The 19,020-nt window shown below is 46.1% G+C and overlaps 1 protein-coding gene across 1 annotated transcript in view; it reads right to left on the bottom strand.

The window, feature by feature from the left end:
- NWD2 (NACHT and WD repeat domain containing 2) overlaps positions 1 to 13,433 on the bottom strand; it is a 135,974-nt gene extending 122,541 nt beyond the window's left edge. Inside the window, exon 1 of the mRNA XM_024573743.3 lies at positions 13,283 to 13,433. Coding sequence (XP_024429511.2) covers positions 13,283 to 13,433 — 151 coding nt within the window. The remainder of the gene's footprint in view (positions 1 to 13,282) is intronic.
- Between the last annotated feature and the right edge of the window lie 5,587 nt (positions 13,434 to 19,020).

Consider the following 19,020-nt stretch of genomic DNA (forward strand, 5'->3'; position numbering starts at 1 on the left):
CCACGTTCAAATACTCAACAGTGTACATTTGCCTAGTACATCCATCGTCGCAACAAACTTCTGAGCCAAGAGGACAGGTGATGTTTTTCAGACGACGGTGCAGACACGTTCACAGAGTCAGGACAAAGACCTAGACCCCAGACTTCCTCTCCTTAGAAAAAAATAAGATGAAATGGAACTGCTGGGGAGTTTCAAAGAAATGAAATAGTGTAATACCGGAGCTGGAAGAGGCCCCAGAAGTCTAGTTTTTCATCCACCTCACTCTACAGGCGAGGAGAGGGAGTCCCAGAGAGAAAGCCCAAATACAGCCAGACGTGTAAGCCAGGCCGTTTCGGCCCGGTGCATGCCCCCTACCACCTCGGGGTGTCTCAAGAACGAGGATGTGCACACACGATGCTATCAGAGAACGGGAGAAAAGTCTCTTAGGAAAACGCTCCTCTCTCTCCAACTTCTGTATGACCGTTACATAGCCTGGTTTTACGTGATTGGAATGAAAAAATGAAACGTGCCATAAAAATAATGTGACTGCAAGTGACAGGGTTCCTAACTGGTCCCCGGAGTTACAAGCTGGCCCATAATACTAGCACTATTTCACTTCTTCTTGCTTTTCTGAGAAACACTTGGACGTGGAAAACCGCGCTGCTGTCTAGTTTCATGGCAGAAATCTCTTCTGACCTCCTCCCTCAGTCCCCACTTCCCTAGGAGTGACACGGCATTATCTTCCCACTGTCCCTCCCTTGGTGGCTTCAGCAGAAAATGGGGAGCTGTGTTCATGGAACACCGCTTCCCGGGAGCCCCTGGGGAGGCGGGGGCGCCAGCACGCTGAGCATCAGCTGGGCAGAGGAGGGCGGTGGGGCTGCTGTACTGCATGTGCTTACTGTGATTACCTGAAGGCCAGCAAACCAGGGCTCAGCCAAATGTCCGAGGGTTTGTTTTTCTCCCAAGATTAAAAAAAAATACTTGAAACTCATTTTTGAATTGGGTACTTAATGAATATAATCTTTTTTTTTGTTTTTCCTTACCTTTCTTCTTTTAGAAGAAAACAGTTTATCTCTACTGTGTCAAAGAGGGAACAAAAGGTGTCACTTTTGCTGGTATCAGGAGTAGGATCAAAGCAGACCACCTGTGCCCTGGGGGCAGCCGCAGTGGGTGTGTAAGCAGGCGAGGAGGACCCCCCCTGCACACTCAGCTGACCTAAAACTGGATGTAAATTCCCTCCCTGCCAGCACCTGGGTGGGCTGGGGGATGGCTGCAGCTGCTGGTTTCTAGCCCAGGGGCTTCATTTGCTACCAGGGCATCCAGACCCACACATCAGAATTCTGGACTCAGCACTGCCCAGTTGTTTACCAAACATGTGACCCAGGGCCGGCTGTAGGGCCTGAGTCTCACTCTTCCCTTCTGTCCAAACAAAAAGAAAACAACCCCCCCTGTGCTGTGTATCTTACAGATTCTGCGGATTAAGTTCCGACGTAGTTACAGCGAGCCCTACATACATACAGTGCAGGGCAAAAGTACATTTAGAGTTGTTCGTATGGAAAGTAATACAATAATTATGAAATAATAATAAAAGGGTAAACTCTGCTTTATGTATTCACAGCTACAAACCTACTTTTGCCCCACCCCGCAGAAACAAAACATGTTTTTTTTCTTAAAAGTCCTCCCAATACCTGAGTCTTAAACGGACTCCTCAGGCAATAGTAAGTTATCACGTTACAGTACTGTATAAAGTACCTGTCGGTGCTCCTCCAAACCAGGGCCTTCAGACACCTGCTAAATCTAAGGGTGCCCTAAGAGAAACAAAAGTGGACAGGGGACTGGGGAGGGGCAGTCTTCCTCCAGAGCTGGCTGTCCCAGGGGTTCCTGCCGGTCCTGCTACTGTGAGGGCCCACACCCTAGTCCACAAAACCCATCCCCCACACCCTGTCCCTGTCCCTGTCATCTCCCTGTCATCTCCCAACGCCAGCTGGTACACAGATACAGATGGGTTCCTAGAACGCTCCCTGGAGGGGGAAGCCCGTACCGCAATCCCACTGCCCGTCAATACACCCACACTCCTCCGGCCTGTATCTCTAGGCAACTCAACTTCTTTATCTCCAGGCTGACAGGGCCTCACCCATAGGCCAACTGGATCCCCAAAGGGATGGCCGTGGAAATCCAGCTCTAGAGTCCCCACCCCCTGAAGGTAGCGCTCCCAAAAGACCACACTCCATGAATACAGCTCCAAGTAGCACCAAACTCCAAACTTAAGAATCAAACACTTGTTTCCAAACTCCTAGATTCCTGGGCCTTCCCTCTCCCTCCATTCCCCTCTCAGATGTGCAGGGCAGAATCAATGAACAAATGAATGATTAACCCTTTCATATGCAACTTCTCATCCAGCTAGCTATCCCTGGTCCACACACTGATTCCCTCGAGAGACCCATCTCCTCCCCTCTCTCTTCACATCCCTCCGGCTCCAGCCCAAACACCAATATCTACAGGAACACGTACATCGTCCCTCAATAGAATGTGGGATGACAACAGCCATTACAGGCACACCATAACCAACTTTTGCAAGTTGGGTCATTCCACCATCATAGCCACTTGGAATGAAAGAGTTTTTAATCATGCATGAGATTTCTATTGAAATCCTTCCTAGGTAAAAGGGGGCTGCGTGTTTTTACCAAGAGTGGTCCTTGACAGGTCAGCATGAGCACCACAGGCTCTTCGGATCGTCTGTGGCAAGCAAACTGGACGTCAAGTGGTGAACAGCGGCTGGGAAAATGATATGTGAACTCTATGTAGAGTTACAGCATTATTAAAGGGATTCTTTCTGTGGGAAAGAAATAACGATTTTTAGCACATGACTTTAGCACTTTTTACAGTAAAAGGTGAAAGTGCTTTCTTTTTATTCTCACTGAATGTCATCTTATTGAAATTAATTTGCACTCTATGGTTTTAAAAGAGGTTTGGGACTAATTTTTTTTTTAAAAAAGTTATCAGTAGCTTCTGCTCTATTATTTAGAGATGAAATCATATTTATGTGTTATATCAACTTGTAAAAATATTCATATGGGGGGAACAAAAAAAAAACCCCAAAATTTGCTTATAAAAAATTGTGTATACAATTTACTTATAAAACTTGTTTATACAAGCTCTTACATGTTTGAACTTGTCACCTTCAAAGTACTCTCCTTTCATACAATACACCTATCAAGATGTTTTTCCACTGCTCAAAACAGTTTTTGAACTCGTCAATTTTGATGCCTTTTAGTGCTTCTGCCATTTTTCATTTCACCTCTCCCACACCAGCAAAATGTTTCCTTTGGAGGACTTTTTTCATCCAAGGAAACAAACAAAAAAAAGTCACTTGAGGGAAGATAGGGGAAGTAGGGAGAGTGGGGCACAGACAGGGGTCATGCCGTTTTTGGTTAAAAACTGTTCAACACTCAACGGGATGTGGGCAGGTGCACTCATAAATCACCCATCATGAAATGGGCAAACGTGTTGAAAGAGGCTCCAGAAAAGAATTCACTGAAGCCAAACACAGTCTCTCATACCACCAGCTGGTGCACTGATACAGATGGGCTCCTATACCACTCACCTGGTGGGGGAACCTGTACTACAAGGGGCCCGCCCTCCAGAAGAAAATTCCATATTTTTCTGAGGCCCCTTCATAAGATGTTTTTATGGATTCCCCCCCAGCTGACAAGTACGCATGATCTTATAGGTGTCATAACTTGGGAATAATGACCTGTTTCATGCCACAACTTACAAAAAAATGAAGTTATTCCAGTAACTGTCATTCCCTTATAACTGCTACACCTCTTGTTTATTTCCTATAGATCAGTTAACGAACTGATCTATAATGCCTGAGTTCTTGCCTTTCTGGCATTGATGTAGGGCTCAGGCCCAGTATTTCATTCATTTCTCACCGCACCCCTGCGAGGTAGTCATTATCATGCCCAACTTTCAGAAGAGTCAGTGGAGCTTGAGGAGATTATATAAATAACTCACCCGACTAACAAGTCGTGGGATTCAAATCCAGATCTAACCCCACATTCCTTATTCTTAGCTATTAATACACTACTATGCATGCTTATTTGGTAACTTATTACTGCATAATAAAGAAAAAATATTGGCTTAAAACAACCACCGTCATTCATTTTTCTCTTGAATCTGCCATTTGGGCGGGGCTCCCTGCGGAAGGCCAGTCTCTGCCCACACAGCCTCAGTGGGCTGGGGCAGTGAGTGCATGATGTACACACATGTATTAGAGATCCGTTTCCAAGAGGGCTCAGTCTCCTGACTGGGGTCTCTCCGTGGTGTGGCTGGGTTTTAAAGAACAAGTGTTTCAAAAGTCCAAAAGTGGAAGTGGCCAATTTCTAAAAGTCTGGACCCAGAAATAGTACTGTACCATTTCTTTGGCCCAGAACAGAGCCCAGATTCAAGGAGAAAAGTCACGGATTCCATCTTTCAGTGGCTGGTGTGTCAACCACGTGGGGCCATGTGACAAATTCCCCACACCTGGTAGGATTTCCAGTTCAGCAGTGGTTTCATTCAGCTGTGAAATGCCTATGTTATAAATGCTCTCATCCCCCATAACTTCTCAGATGAACACCTCCAAAGGGTAGGTAGCTTCTCAGAGGTGGGAAGGTCTGGATCTTTTTTCAGTTTCCCTACAAATTCTCCCCATTGTTTTTGCAATTCCCTTTCTATATAGATGACGTAGACTTCTGAACTGAGACCTTGGGCTTTAGGGAACTTTTTCTTTCCATGTCTTCTTTTCAGTGTTCTCAGGAGGAGTTTCTGCTTTTCTTTACCAAGTGATATCTTTGGTTAACTTTATCACTTCTTATCAAACAGTGAACTCAGTCCTTTTTGAACTACATTTTAATTAGAGAACTTTCTAGAATACTGTCATCTGAGTGTGACCCACTGAAGCGACACTCTGCTTGGCAGCTAATAGGACGCGGGTTCTGCCACACGCAAGTAGACTGCCAGTCTATGTAACAGTTTCAACACGTCTTCCTCCTTCAAAAGTGATGATTCCACTACCAGTTCTGTCATTTGGGCAAGAAAATTTCTCACCAGTTATTTCTTGGGAAAAATTTTTCCTTTCACACAGGCTTGCCCTCACTACCTTGGCCAAAATAAAACATAACTCGAGCCTTCTGGCTCTTTGTTGCTGGCACTGCCCCATTCGTTCCTCTACCGCACAGTGTTCGCAGCTGCAAATGCGCTGCGTAAACAAGGACGCGCACCAGTCCTCACCCAGCAGACGTTCCTGCCCAGTCACTGCTCTTTCCCACCGAGCCTGGATGTGGCCCAAAGCATCTGTGGCTGCAAAACATCTTGGTCAGCCACTACTGATCAAGCAATGAGACTTCCGGGATATATAGTATTCCCCCTCTCTCTGGAACATCTTCTGTTAAGATAATTAAGTCTTTCTGATCTCTCAAATATTGTTCTGAATTCCTCATTTTTACTCAATAACCTTTCCTGCTGCCCAGCCTCTGCATCTGTTCTCTGAGAAGCCTGAGGTCCTACTTCATGCCACCTGCAGTGCTGGCTGTTCCTAGTCTCTGGACCCAATAGTGACTTCAGCCAGGAAATGTCTCATCGCTCCTACCCCAAGCCGCTGGGACTCAGGGACAGATCACTCAGGCAGCGGTTCTGGCCCTGGCCTTGTTCTAGTCTTGACAACATACCTTGTCCCAGGACCTCAGCCCCACCTCATGACTAGGGGCCGGGACCTTGCCAGGATTTTCCACCTCAGAGTGGGGCTTTGTGCCCACACCCTTGTTTTACCTTCATTCTTTGTACCTGCCTGAACTCCTCCAATGACTATCTGAGTAAATTCCCGAGTTATTTTTCTGACACTCAAGCAGTATGTATCTCTTGCTTCCTTTGTAACTCTCCACACCAACCAGTCAGGAGTTTGGTTGTGTACAATAGGTATCTAATAAAGATAGCAGCTGATGCTTAGAATAAATTCTAAAGGAAATACACTTGGTGGACAGAATCTCTCTGAATGACACTGCACGTAATGGATCAGATTAAGCATTATGAGAGATGCTTTCAATTTTGTGGTTTCATTTCTGAGTTCAATTCTATAATCACTCTCGGAATAAGACACCTGACATCTGGGCTTTGCTCTTTTGAGTGTATCCATGTCAAAGTCTTTGATATATTTTGGATTGAAAATGAGATTTCAAGGAAGTATTTCATTAGAAGTGGGTATTACTCTGTTTGAATTGCATCCAAAGCTGTATTTTATCCTTTCATTAACTTTCTATCACATAATTCCTTTTTCTAATTATACATCAGCCAATTTTAATTTATTGAATGAATCTTCTTTGATTTCAACAAAAAAATATGATGGAAGCTAAAGCCTTGAAGAAGCAACACAAAGGTGTCTACCTTTTAGTAACACCAGACTTTCTTCTCAATTGGTTGTACATAACTCGGCATCTGTGTATACTTTTGAGACGCCTACTGTAAGTGTTACATTTATTTAAATCATATGACCATTAAGAACAAACGTTGACAGAATTTTTGAGTTGAGAAAAACTTTAAGCTTATCGAACCCAATTACTTTGTAGACGAATTCCTGTTAGTAGGAACTGTATCCTTTCACATTTTCAAAGGTGTGTGTGCGTTTGCACTTAATTTTTTCAACTGTCTATTGCTGCATATCACTCTACCCCAAAACCTAGTGGTTTAAAACAACATATTATTTCTAGAGAAATTAGGTGACTTTTCCCAAGGCTGTGACAAGCACTTCCCCTTTAAAAGTATTCTGATGCTAGCATTTGATATAGGTCTATTCATTCATAAGGTTATGTCATATCTTATATCTTACAGTATTCTCTTCTTTGTATTAGGATACTTGGCTGTGATATAATTTGGGTTATGTCAAACTAGATATCTAATTTAAAGGATCCCGAGTAATTAAAGGATCCCACTGCGCACCAATGTTAAAACTGAAATAAATATTTATGTCGGGGTTGAGAAGCCTTGCTTCCTGTAACTGGAGGTCTCTTCTGGAACATAAGAGTCCTTGGACTTTTCTTTACCTCCTCACTTACTCTTTCCAGACCTGGAGTGAAGGGCATAAGGGCCAACTTATGTGACGAGAAAATGTGGGAAGAATAAACCAGCAAGCTGACTCACCTGTTCACTGGTTCTCACAGGGACTGATCTGTCCACAGAAAGTGTGGGTCCACTCTCTCCTCCAGGCCACATGTTTCATGGGGCAGGCCCTCTGGAGGCCCCCTAATGTGAGTGTGGAAGAATGTCTAATTCTGGTGTTTAGTATCAGGAGGCCCGAAAGCATTCTCCATTGTTAGCTTTATCAGTCCAAACAGGATATTTTGACCTCCTGTCTATAAACACTCTGGTATTTTTTCTCCGTTTAGAATTTGGGAGGTTCTGGAAGGGTGCCATTGACAAAGTCAACGTCCATCCTCAACAACTTGTCATTGTCATCATCAACCATGATTACCAGTACTGGTTTAGCATTGTGCCGGGCTACTAGTTTACGCACTTTCTGTCCCTTCTACCACTTAATCTAATCATAACAAAGGTCAAAGAAAGTACACACTGTATATCCTGGGGTTTTGCTGCTATCGAAATCCGCCACCATTCATCCTTGCCCTTCCCGGCATGCACACGCCTCTCCTCACACCCAGAGCTGGGGGACTCTCTCTCTTGCTTTGGAATCTAGGCTAGCCTATGATTTGCACAGACAGAAAGCAGCAAAAGGGACCCTCTTGGGCTCCCCAGCCCAGGCCTCGAGAGGCCCAGCAGTTGCCAGTCCCCTATAATGAATCCTTGGCTAGACTCCCGAGTGACAAGAGAAAAACTGGGGAGAGCGAGCCCTCCTGGAGGAGCCCCGAGGAGCCAGACCCACAATTGAACCCTGACTGTCTGGTCCTCCCAGGCTTGGATGAATGCGGAGTGACTCCTGCAGACGCCTCGGGAAACAGAGGAAACTCCCTGCTTCTGCCGGCCAAGCCCGGCCCAGATTCCCAGACATTCGATCGTGAGAAATGATAAATAGTTCTTTTAAGTCACTAAGCTTTGGGGTGGGTTGATATTCAGCAAAAGACAACAGAAATAAAATACAAACTTGCAGACACCCTTTAAAATGGCAAATGGTGTCATTGCCATGGTGTGACAAGAACCTTGAAAGATCTGTTGATGATTTAGGAAACCATAAAATCATGACCTATGGGTATGCAGCACACCTATATGGTCCTAGTCATGCTTCCTTTTAAATGCCATTCTAAATGAGCCACCTCCAAAGGACAAACGACAGTATCACCTCAAGACATCAGCTCACATCAGCTCTACTCTTACCCAAAGAGATAAAAGCTCTTCATTGAATGGTAATGTTTACTACTGCCTGCAGAGATCTCCTCCTCCCTCACTTCGCCTCCTATGTGATCCTGGTGTAGGCCACTGTCTACACCCTGGCTCTCCATTCATTCCTCTGAGGAGTCCTCCCAACTCCTTGCTCTGAGCCCCTAAGGGGGCTCAATTCCTCTTCAGTGTCTCCTTAATGTTCTGTTCGTATTTTAGCACAGTGCTCATCACATATATTACCTTATTTACATAAACCCCATGAGAGCAGGGCCCTGCCTGTTTTCTAAGCCCCAAACAGCACTGCATATGGAGGAGGTGCTTCATGCATATTTACTTGTTGAACACATGAAGGAGTGAATGTTCCGGCTTCCCCTGGGCTAGACACTGATTCTTGGTTTTGAGCATCCAGGACCACTTCCACTCATTCTCTCCGTTGCGATACAGGGGCTGGAAGCCTGAAGTCCCAGTCTTAAAAAATTTGCCAGAGTCCCAATGCAATTCTGTTTCTGCCAGAGGGCTGCATTCAATAGCTGTGTGGGATCTGGAGGCCAAGGGAGATGGGGAAGTTCCTTGGCCACCAGTTGTGTTGGGTGTCACGCGGTTTCACCTGATGTGTGTGTTTGTAGAAGCTGGCCCGCTACCCAGTGCCAACTGTCATACCAGCAGTGGCTTCTGTTGTGTCCTGTCCTCTGAGAGATGGCTTTGGCAATTTCCCTGAATGCCTAGTGATGCCCCTTCACTCTGCAGACCCTTACAATGCTTTTTTACAACGAGCACCTAGTTCCCCGAAGTATCTTGAGTGGTTTCCGTTTTACCATCAAGTTCTAACTGGTAGGGTTCTAGGGACCGCCTTCCATGAGGGCAGGAAATGCCTTATTCATTTGTGCACACCCACACCTGCGCAGTCTCTAGATCACAGTGGAAACTGATAATAATAACGGTAATAAGAATAAATATTTACTTAATGTTTACTAAGTGGCCAGCACTGTTCTAAGCGCTTTATATCTACCAGCTTATTTCATCTACTCAACAGCCCTGCAAGGCAGGTGCAGTTAATTGTTTTCCTCCATAGATTAGGAAACTGAGAACCGGAGAGTTAAACAACTGCTCGAGAAATCCCAGCATTCCATGGTGGACTGAGGCGTCAAACACAGGTGGTCTGCTCTCAGGTCTGTATTTCTAGGTAGTACCCTCTTCCTGCCTGAAAAATGTTTGCTGAAGGGCTTGAAAATACCCCTACAACTTTACAACTCACTTATTACATATATTTTATTTGTATTTATCATAAAATAGCACTTTAGGATATTCTCCTTCAAGACTGTTACCTTTTAAAGATGTTCCTGGGGCATGAAAACAGCTATATGTGTGTGTATATATATAAACATACTCATATATTTTTTTTGCTGTGCTCAACTGTATTTTTTTCTGATTATTTATAAAAATGAAAAAAAAAAAAAAGAGCCTGGGATTCTTGGAAGTAACATTGTAGGGAAGGTAAGAAGAACCATGGTAAAGAGTACTCATAGATTTCATAGGAATTTCTTCAGCTGTCTCTCCACCTCTCGTCTGGGAGCATCTGCTAAAGCAAATGGCCACTGGTTGCAGCGGCTGTAGGGAAAACATTTCTCTATTACGGTGACTGCTGCCAAAATGGGGAGCCAGCTTTTCTACCGAGACTCCACCGACATGGACTATTCAGGGAAGATGCAAAGGCGTACAAAGTAAAAAAGTCTACTTGGGAATGGAGGGAGCATCTGATCATTGCTACTGTGGACAAAGTACACAACCCTGAAAGATGCATAATTCTGTGGGGGGAGCGGAATGCATGAAAATAGGTGTTTAAGTATCTTCTTCTCCACTCCAGGTGTCTGCTGACACACAGAGGGAGACCGAGAGTACAGCAGCCCTGGGCGGGGTCACCAGCTACTCCTCTCGGGAGAGGTGTCTTAATCTGATGGATGCGTCTGGAAGGAAAATCTGAGCACAAAGAGACCAGCCCTTTTGTTCTCTCCTGTAAGTAAATCTGTCATTCTTCTCTGCTCCTCCACGTCTAAAATGTGTTAAAGGGGCAACCCCGTCCACTGGTGGGGTGGGGCAGGTCTGTGCCCTGCCTGTCTACTGCTGATAGTGACAGGGTGGGCAAGATTGTGCAATCCAAGAGTTAAAATCCACATTCCTCAATACAGGTCCACAGCCCTTACCTACCATGACTGTTGTTATCTTGAAATGCCCCTAAGGCTAACTCTTGGTGGAGGTCAGGTGGGTCGGGACAGCCATGTGCCCTTCCTACTCCTCAGCTTCCCCTGGCTGTCAGGCTTCAAGAGTAAGGACAGCACTTATCAGCTGTATCCATCTTATTTTCATGTCTATACAGATATAAGCTATGTTATAGAAATCTGGCAGGAATGTAGCCCTGGCCAAAGAGCACCAAGAGAGATGTTTTGAGTCCCTTGTAAGCTCTACACTTGTTTCATTCTGCCATGTGAGCTCAGGCAAGTAGCTTAATCCATGCAGCCTCAGTTTACTCATCTGTAAAATAGGGAGAACACTCTCTGGTCCACCATCCTCACAGGGTTTGATGGAAATCAAAACTGAAACACTGAGTGAGCTAATATATAGAAAGGTAAGTTTTCCACTCTGAAGACATGTGTTATCTTTATTACTGATGGGAAACTCCACACAGCCTTGTAAAACAATACCTATAAAAGCAATCATCTCCATGAGAGAGACCCTGGCTATGTCCTTAAAAGTATTGCTCTGAGTTCAACACAAAGCAGCTTTTATTTAGAGCATAAATTGGATTTCAACTTGTAAAGGAAAGCATGAGACAATGTTCTTTGTCTTAATTTGACAGTGGAGAGGCTCTTGAGTATTGGCCAAGAAGCTAATATTGGATTGTACCAAAACACACCATTCGCTTCCTGAGTTGTATCCGTAAAGGTTTCACAGTAAAATGCTGCCTCTGACAGAGCACTTACCAAGACTGCAAGTCTTCACATTCAGGTTTTTAAAAATGCCCATCGCGGTCTTTCCTATTCAACGTGCCCTCCGCTCTCTAATTCAGATACAGTCTGTGGTCCCAGCCCTACAGAAACTTCTCAGGTAAGCGTCACACTTCTGATGTTTTAAAAGGCTGACGTGCAAGCTGCTCAGCTCAGGGTTGGGTCAGTGACCAGAAGACATGATCAGCAACTCTCTCCCCTCTTTGCTTTCCTAAAGTCAACATATGCTAAAGTTTTTATTTCAAAAAACTAGAGAATATAAAGAATCACACGGACAGGCTTAAGAAAAATGACATCAATCTTGAAGATTAACTCAATATTTAGCTGATTCAATTTAAATTTATCATTGGTTTTTATACCAGAAATTACAAATTTAACGAAAAAAATTAACTTTTGATGATATTAACAATTTTCATTGTATTTTAGAAGCAACTTATTTAAAGAAAAACAGTAATTTAGCTAGTTTTATAGCAGCTGGTTTAAATACTTCATGAGATTTTTCCCCCCCAAACTCAGGAGACCCAAAAATTTTAAGACTAATAATTTTCTAACACGATTCTCTTAAACACTTTAAAAATATTTCAGCAGTTTTTGTAATCCTTAAACAGGCTGCAAATCTCCATGGTTTTCTTTATCCAGATTAAAGTAAAAATCCTGGAAAACATAGTTGACATAACGAGATTTTGGGAGTGTACTGTAGCTTTCTAAAAACCTCCTTGGTTACTAAGTTCTGTACAAGTGAGTTGTAAACTGAAAAAGGCCAGTCGGTGCCCCCACCCAAAAAGTACAAAGTCCTTCTAAGAGTAATTAGAATTAGTTTCTGCTAGTGCTTTTTTTAAAGACAATTTTTTAAGAAAGTTTCGTTGTTGTTGGTCCTCTCTGCATGTCTTTTCCTGGCAACCAGAGACTTGGGTTTTCAAATGATTCTATCGGATGACTGCCTGTCAACTTTCTTTTTTCCTTTTCCTGTTCTGCCAGACCCCAGGCTTATTACCGCGCAGAAAAAGTTCGTTTCGGATCTCGCAGGTCTGTATCAGCCTCCTAAAAACTCATCTTACAGCTGAACATTTATTGTTCTGGAAAAGGCAGTTCCTGCAGTCTTATCCAGCTCACGCCGAATGCACTCTACTTTTTCTTCACTTACCGGGAATGAAAGTTAACTTTCAGGATGGGAACTAAATAGCAGTGATGAGCAAGGAATTAACTACCCGGGGCTCAGCCGCAGTGATATGTGAATGTAATAAATCAACAAGTTTCACGTAGCGCCCGCCGACCAGGTGTTCAGCCTTAAGCGGGTACGCGGCTGGGAAGGCCAGGTTCTGGACCGGGAAGGTCAACCCCGGGACCTAACTGCAGAGGTGGGCTCGCCCCGAGCACTCCACTGCGAAGCCAACTCACAGCTGAGCGCCGGGTGATCGCAGGACCCCACGGCCGTACCTGTCCACCTCTGCGGCCTTAAGTCGACAAAGGTCTGTCTTCTTGTCCCCCAAGGACGCGAGTCTCGGGGAACACTTCGCCCCGGCCCGAACGAGTAGCGAAGGAGGGTGCCCCTATTCGGGAACCGGCCGCGCAGAGCTACTGGTCTGCGATAACCTCGGGAAAGAAACCGCTGAAAGAAAGGGAAAAGGGGCGGCGGGGCCAGGTTGGAGCTTCCAGAAGCATCTGCTAACGGTTGGGACGTTTCTCTGCTCGACCCGGGGGAGTAACCCGGGCGGTGAGAATGGGAGTCCTAGGGGGAGTCGGCAGACGGAGGGAAGAGCGAGGTAAAAGTGACTCAAATGGAATCCCCGAGCGCTCCGGGCAGCCGAGGCTACAGGAGCTGGAGGAAGGGAGCGCGGCGGACGCACGCCACACCCGGCTGTGCTGCGGAAACTCTGTGCCGATCCCGCCACGCGGACGGACAGAAGGACAGACAGATCCGAGCGACTTACCTTCAGGGTTGGCGCTGACGAAGACCCGGACGCTGCGGCCGGCGGGCACGAGGTGAGAAGGCAGGGCGGTGAGGTTCCCGGAGAAAGCCGCTCGCCGAAGCGCGGAGTCCCGGGGGCAGGGCAGCTTGGTGCCCGCGCCGGCCGGCCACATCGCCTTTGGGAGGAATAGGCGCCGCCGCCTTCTGCGTCTCGGGTTCCAGCCGGCGGCTCCGCGGAACGGCGAGGTCGGTCCTCGCAGGCTGCGGGGCTCAGAGCCGCTCCGAGCCCGAGGTGCCGCCGGCGAGCTCCTCGGCGCACAAGACGGGCGGGCGGGGAGTGGCCATAGGGACCCTCGGGCCTTCGTCGCCGCCGCCTCCTCCTGCCCCTCTGGGCGTCCGCCTTCGCTCACCGCCCGGGCTCAGCGCAGCAGCTGGTGGTAGCGGGAGGTCAGCGTGCCGGCGGCTACGCGCGCGGCGCCCCTTTGCGCCAGCAAGCGCCCGCGCCTGTCGCCGCGTCCACGGCCATCTCCCCGCCTGTGCCCGCGGCGGGAGGAGGGGGCTGCCAAGGAGGTGGGACCGAGAGGGCGTGGGAAGCAGACCAAACTTTATCTACGAAGGGCGTCCGGAGTTTATCGGAAGCTGCCTCCCCCGGCTGGAAGGGCGGCTGGGGCTGGGGCCTCCGGCTACTCGGGGACTTCCTGGGCTTCACTGAGGACGATCCCGAACGCAGGCGGCTGCCTACTTGGTGGAGGACAGGAAAGAAATTAGCCCGAGCTCCCTGCTACTCCGCCACCTCTCCTAAAGGTCAAAGAAGCCCTGAGCGTTTTCGGGAAGACACGGGTGCCGGCGTCTGCACGTCTTTGCCTAAGTGCCAGGAATACGGCATCAAAGTTAGACACACGCACTGGGCCTGGACCCCGAGAGTCTGAAGCATCAAAACGTGGCGCCGTTTGGGGCGTCTTGGAGGGAGTGTCACCGCCAACCTGTCTCCTGCGGAGCAGGTGGCCCTACCCTGCTGCTCCTTTCGCTCCGCTCCTCACGCGCAGCAGAGCGGGGGTTTTTATAGGGAAGCTGTGCGACTCACGTGCTCTTCGTCGCGTGGTTGTGGAACCTTTCCAGGAGCGGAAATCCGCTGGGAGCCCTCCCGAGGTTTCTAAGCCTCCATGGGGTCGGTTCTGCTCAAGCTTCGGTGCATTCCTGGGCCATTCCGCCTGCCCACCGTCTCTCAGGCCCCCCGCGGGCCTTGGCGATGCACGCCGCCCCGCGCAAGGTCCGGCAAAATGCAGGTGACCAAGGCTCAGGGCGAGGTGCTGGAGATCATAGTTGGCGTTGGGCCACTATTCCGAGTCCATGCAGAGCTTGAGTTGGCTCTACCAGATGTGGCCACAGCGGATGCAGGACAGTGCTACCTGGGGTCGGCGGCACGAGGTGGACAGCTGGAGGCGTCTGACCCACGTCCCGGGTGAAGTGAGATGCAGATGGGCACAGCTGTAAAATTGCCATCTCTGGGTCACGCTCCACTGCACCTGCGGGAATACTGCAAATCCCAGAACAGGAATGAAAACCTGGGGAAGGGAGAAGGGATGGTTTTATCCCTTAATGGGAGTTTGTTCTCCAAACCCCTCATTCTGAGCTTTAGGGCAGGAACTCTTACCTTTTAGAGAGGAAGAGCAGCTCTTCCAAATCTTCGAAATCAGGGAAAGGGTGTGAGGGCGCAGGTCAGAAGCAGTTTAGCTGCACGTTTCATCCTCTCACCCGGGGCTTCAGTAGGCAGCACCTGGCTCCCTCCAGGCCTGCACTTCTTCTGGGGCCTGCTGGTGGCAGTGAAGTCCTAGGCTCTGCTGTTTGTTTTGCGACCACACCCCCAACACACACTTTCTGGGGTAATCTTTTTGCAAGAAGTGGGTCTCTGTGTTTTTAAGGCTGCTTATTCACTGCTGAGAACCAGGGTTCAGACAGCAGTTCTTACTTTGTAGTAATTTAACGCAAGCAATGAAGAAGCCCTGAACCTACCCAGGCATTTGTTCAACTGATTCCATTTAGCAGATTAACTCCTGCTCTCCAGCCTCATAACTCTCAGGTGGGAATGTTCTCCAGCAGGAAGGAGGTCTCCGAAAGACCTCCTGCTGTCCCAGGAGGTATGGACAGAGAGTTCTGGAACAGGCTATGAGCGTATGGTATCTATTACAGTATCATCCTGTATGATTGTACTGTACTAGTCCCTGGAGAAGGCAGGCAGGACCCCTTTATGCCTGATCTCAATGTTGTTTGAAAGAGGCTGATAAGGAGTTGCTGTGTTGCTTCCTTTCTTTCTTCCCTGCTCCCTGTTCATTTGGTGGTTTCTCTCAAAACTCAGATTAGTATTTGTGTCTTCTGATCTTTGCTTTGGATCTGAAAGTGTTGCCCTTTCTTAGGATGACTTTGGAATTTTTGGCAGCCTCTATAACCTAATTAACTGTTCTAGACAGGCCGAAGTTTAGCATCTGCCAGTATCCCTGCAGACCAAGGATGCAGAGAGAATTTCACAGATAATGTGCAGGGAGCTTTGCTTCAGGTAGAGCAGGCTGCTGTCTTTGGGTTATCAGGGAGGTTTCTACCTAAGGATACCTGACCACTCACCTACCCACTCCACACATCCATACATTCTTCTCCTACCTTCTTCCATCCTGCCTCTACTAACATGTCCTAAAGCCAGAGATTCATTTGCATGCAGAAGGAATAGGGAAGAGTCACCCATGGTGCTCACAGTTTGTTATGAATTAATTAGATTTATTTTCCACCCTGAGGAACTGTTGGCTAAGAGAAGGGGTCTGGGGGAAGAAACTTAAAAGGGAAGGGAAGGAGCAAGCATGAATCTGGAAGGCAGACCCAGACTTAGAGCTTTGTTTTTGTATCTGTTTACAACACTACATTTTGTCCTCTTCAGTAAACACTGAACGTCTTATTATGACTCCCATTTTACACATGAGAAAACCAAGGCTCAAAAAAGATAAATGACTTGTCCAAGGTCATAATGCTAGAGCCAGGATCCAGGTACTGTGGCCTGTCCCAATACTCTTTGTGACACACCACCTCTATTTTCTAATTTTTCCTGGGTTGGGCCCTGGCTGACATCTTTAGTAACCTGGAAAATAGATGTTCAGGCCTCTGTTCAGGTGTGGAAGTCTAATTATCTCTTCTTTCCAAATAGGAAAGGGCTGTGTCCACAGGATCACACAGGATTAGACCCTTCAAACTTGTGGAAGTTGGTTGGGTGACAAAGACTTCCAAGTTCCTTGTTTTCTTTGGGTCCTATTCTTTCCCTACAAGACCACAGGCAGACATGTTTCATCCCTGAAGTTGGTTGGGCAATTTAAAGCACCTAGAATAGAGTTGGGACCATGATTGTGATCAAAAACGGGAATTCGCTTCTCCATCCTCTCCCTCCCGCAACTAGCAGGCCAGAGAGCCACACAGAGGTGTCCTGTCTTTAGCGAACAATGCTGCCAGCCCTCGATAAATCAGCGCTGCTCAAAGGTAAAAGTACCGCCAGGTTCATCCTGTTCATTGAGCTAGAAGGTACATTGTGATCTTAGAATGCAACTCCCCCGACATTGATAATGCCCGTCCCACAAAGTGAAATTTAAATCTAGAAGGAAGGAAAACTAATGTCTAGTAACATTGACATGCTGAGCATCTGTAAACTAGATACTGTATTGGGCCTTAAATAGGCATCTCATTTAATCCTACTGTGTCTGGGGTGTGGGCCCAATACCTCTTGAAACTTTTTGTGATGTATGAGCAGGTTGCCTGAGCCAAGTCCATGATGTGCAAATGTATCTCATCCATTCCCTTCCCTGCAATGGTTGATGACTTTTCATCGATCTGCATGGTTGTACCCCCTGTCCAGTTGATTCTGCTTAGGTGACCGAGTGGTGATCATAAAGCATATAATCAGAGCCCATGTGACCGTCTCTGCCCCAGCAGAAGGAAGATCTGTCACCCAACCTGTATTTGCCTGCAGGTGCACTCACGTTTGGGTTCATCAAATACCTTGGCTCAGATGCTTCTGGCCCAGTATTCCCTGTTTGTCCCGCTGTGGACAGAAGTGGAAATAGAGCCCCTAGTACTGTAAAGACGACTAAATTAACACATCACACTGCTCTGTCTCAGGAAGTCTAGCCAAGGAAGCCAGTAATGTGTTTTGTGTTTCCCAAACATGAAGAAGAGTATCGGACTTCCTATGATACTGACGCTCATAGTGACTCTCCGGGTGAAGAATACTCGACTGCTTTGCAAATGTGAGAAATGGGTTACACAGGGTCAGTCAAGCGAGGACTTCACTTTCCAAAGTTCCATCTCAGGATATAAGCTAGACCATCAGGAACCCACTTACTTGTTTACAAAATGGGAATTTTCAGTTTACGTGAGAATTTGTCAGCATAACAATATGCCCACAGAGACTGTTGAGTCAGAGGTGTCTGCAGCACGATAGAATTCACAGCAGCTCGGATTTAAATAAAATTACACCTTTCTGAAATTGCTATCTGATGTTTCTGTGACTCAGAAATGCTAACTTTATATCCACCCCCTTCCAAATCTGTTTAATGTATTTTTTGATCAGTCTATTTCTTACAACCCTCCCATTGTTACAGAGCCCTATGCACACCACACAAAGTGGAAGAAGGGGAGGGAAGTTTTTGAATTTGTAGATTATTTCATATTTCTAAATTTAATGTTTTCTTTTTGTCTTATGATTGCCAAGTTTGTTTCCCTTTCATGACATTAGTCTAAATACAGCACCTTAAACATCCTCTTTTCTTGTTCCATCATCTGATACTTACTTGGAGAATTGCTTTTTACAATGCATTTTCATACATGTAAACTCATTTTGATTCTAACCTAGTGAGGTAGGTTCTACCAACTGTGTATAAGTATTCCCTTTTCTTCACGTCCTTGCCAACACTTGTTATCTTTTGTTTTTTAGATAATAACCTTCCTAATACGTGTGAAGTAACATCTCACTGTGGTTTTGATTTCATTTCCCTGATGATTAGTGATGTTGAGCATCTTTTCACTTACTTGTTGGCCATTTGTATGTCATCTTTGAAGAAACATCTGTTCAGATCCTTTGCCCATGTTTTAATTGGGCTATTATTAAGTAATATGAGTTCCTTATATTTTGAATAATAATCACTTATTAGATATATGGTTTACAAATGTTTCTCCCATTCTGTAAGTTTGTTGAGCATTTTCTTTTCTGTAAAGATGTTTTTTAGTTTGATGTAATCTCAGTTGTTAATTTTTGCTTTAGTTGCCTGGTGTCATATCCAAAAAATTATTGCCAAGACTGATAGAGAAGATAATTCTAAAATTCATATAGATCCACAAAAGATCTCAAATAGCCAAAGCAATCTTGAACAAGAAAACAAAGCTGGAATTATCACACTTCCTGATTTTAAATTTTATTACAAAGCTACAGTAATCAAAATGGTATGGTATTGGCATAAAAAAAGACACACAGACCAATGAGACAGGATAGAGAGCACCTCCCCCTCAAAAAAAATCCACCTACATATGGTCAACTAATCTTCAACAAGGGTACCAAGAATGCAAAACGAGAAAAAGGCATGTTAGGAAATGTTGTTGGGAAAAGTAGCTATCCATATGCAAAAGAATGAAATTTGTTCCTTATACCATACACAGGAATCAACTCAAATGGATTAAAGACTTAAATATAAGACCTGAAACCATAAAATTCCTAGGATGGGAAATAAGTTT

The sequence above is a fragment of the Desmodus rotundus genome, chromosome 4 (genome assembly GCF_022682495.2).
Source record: "Desmodus rotundus isolate HL8 chromosome 4, HLdesRot8A.1, whole genome shotgun sequence".
Taxonomy (NCBI): Eukaryota; Metazoa; Chordata; class Mammalia; order Chiroptera; family Phyllostomidae; genus Desmodus; species Desmodus rotundus.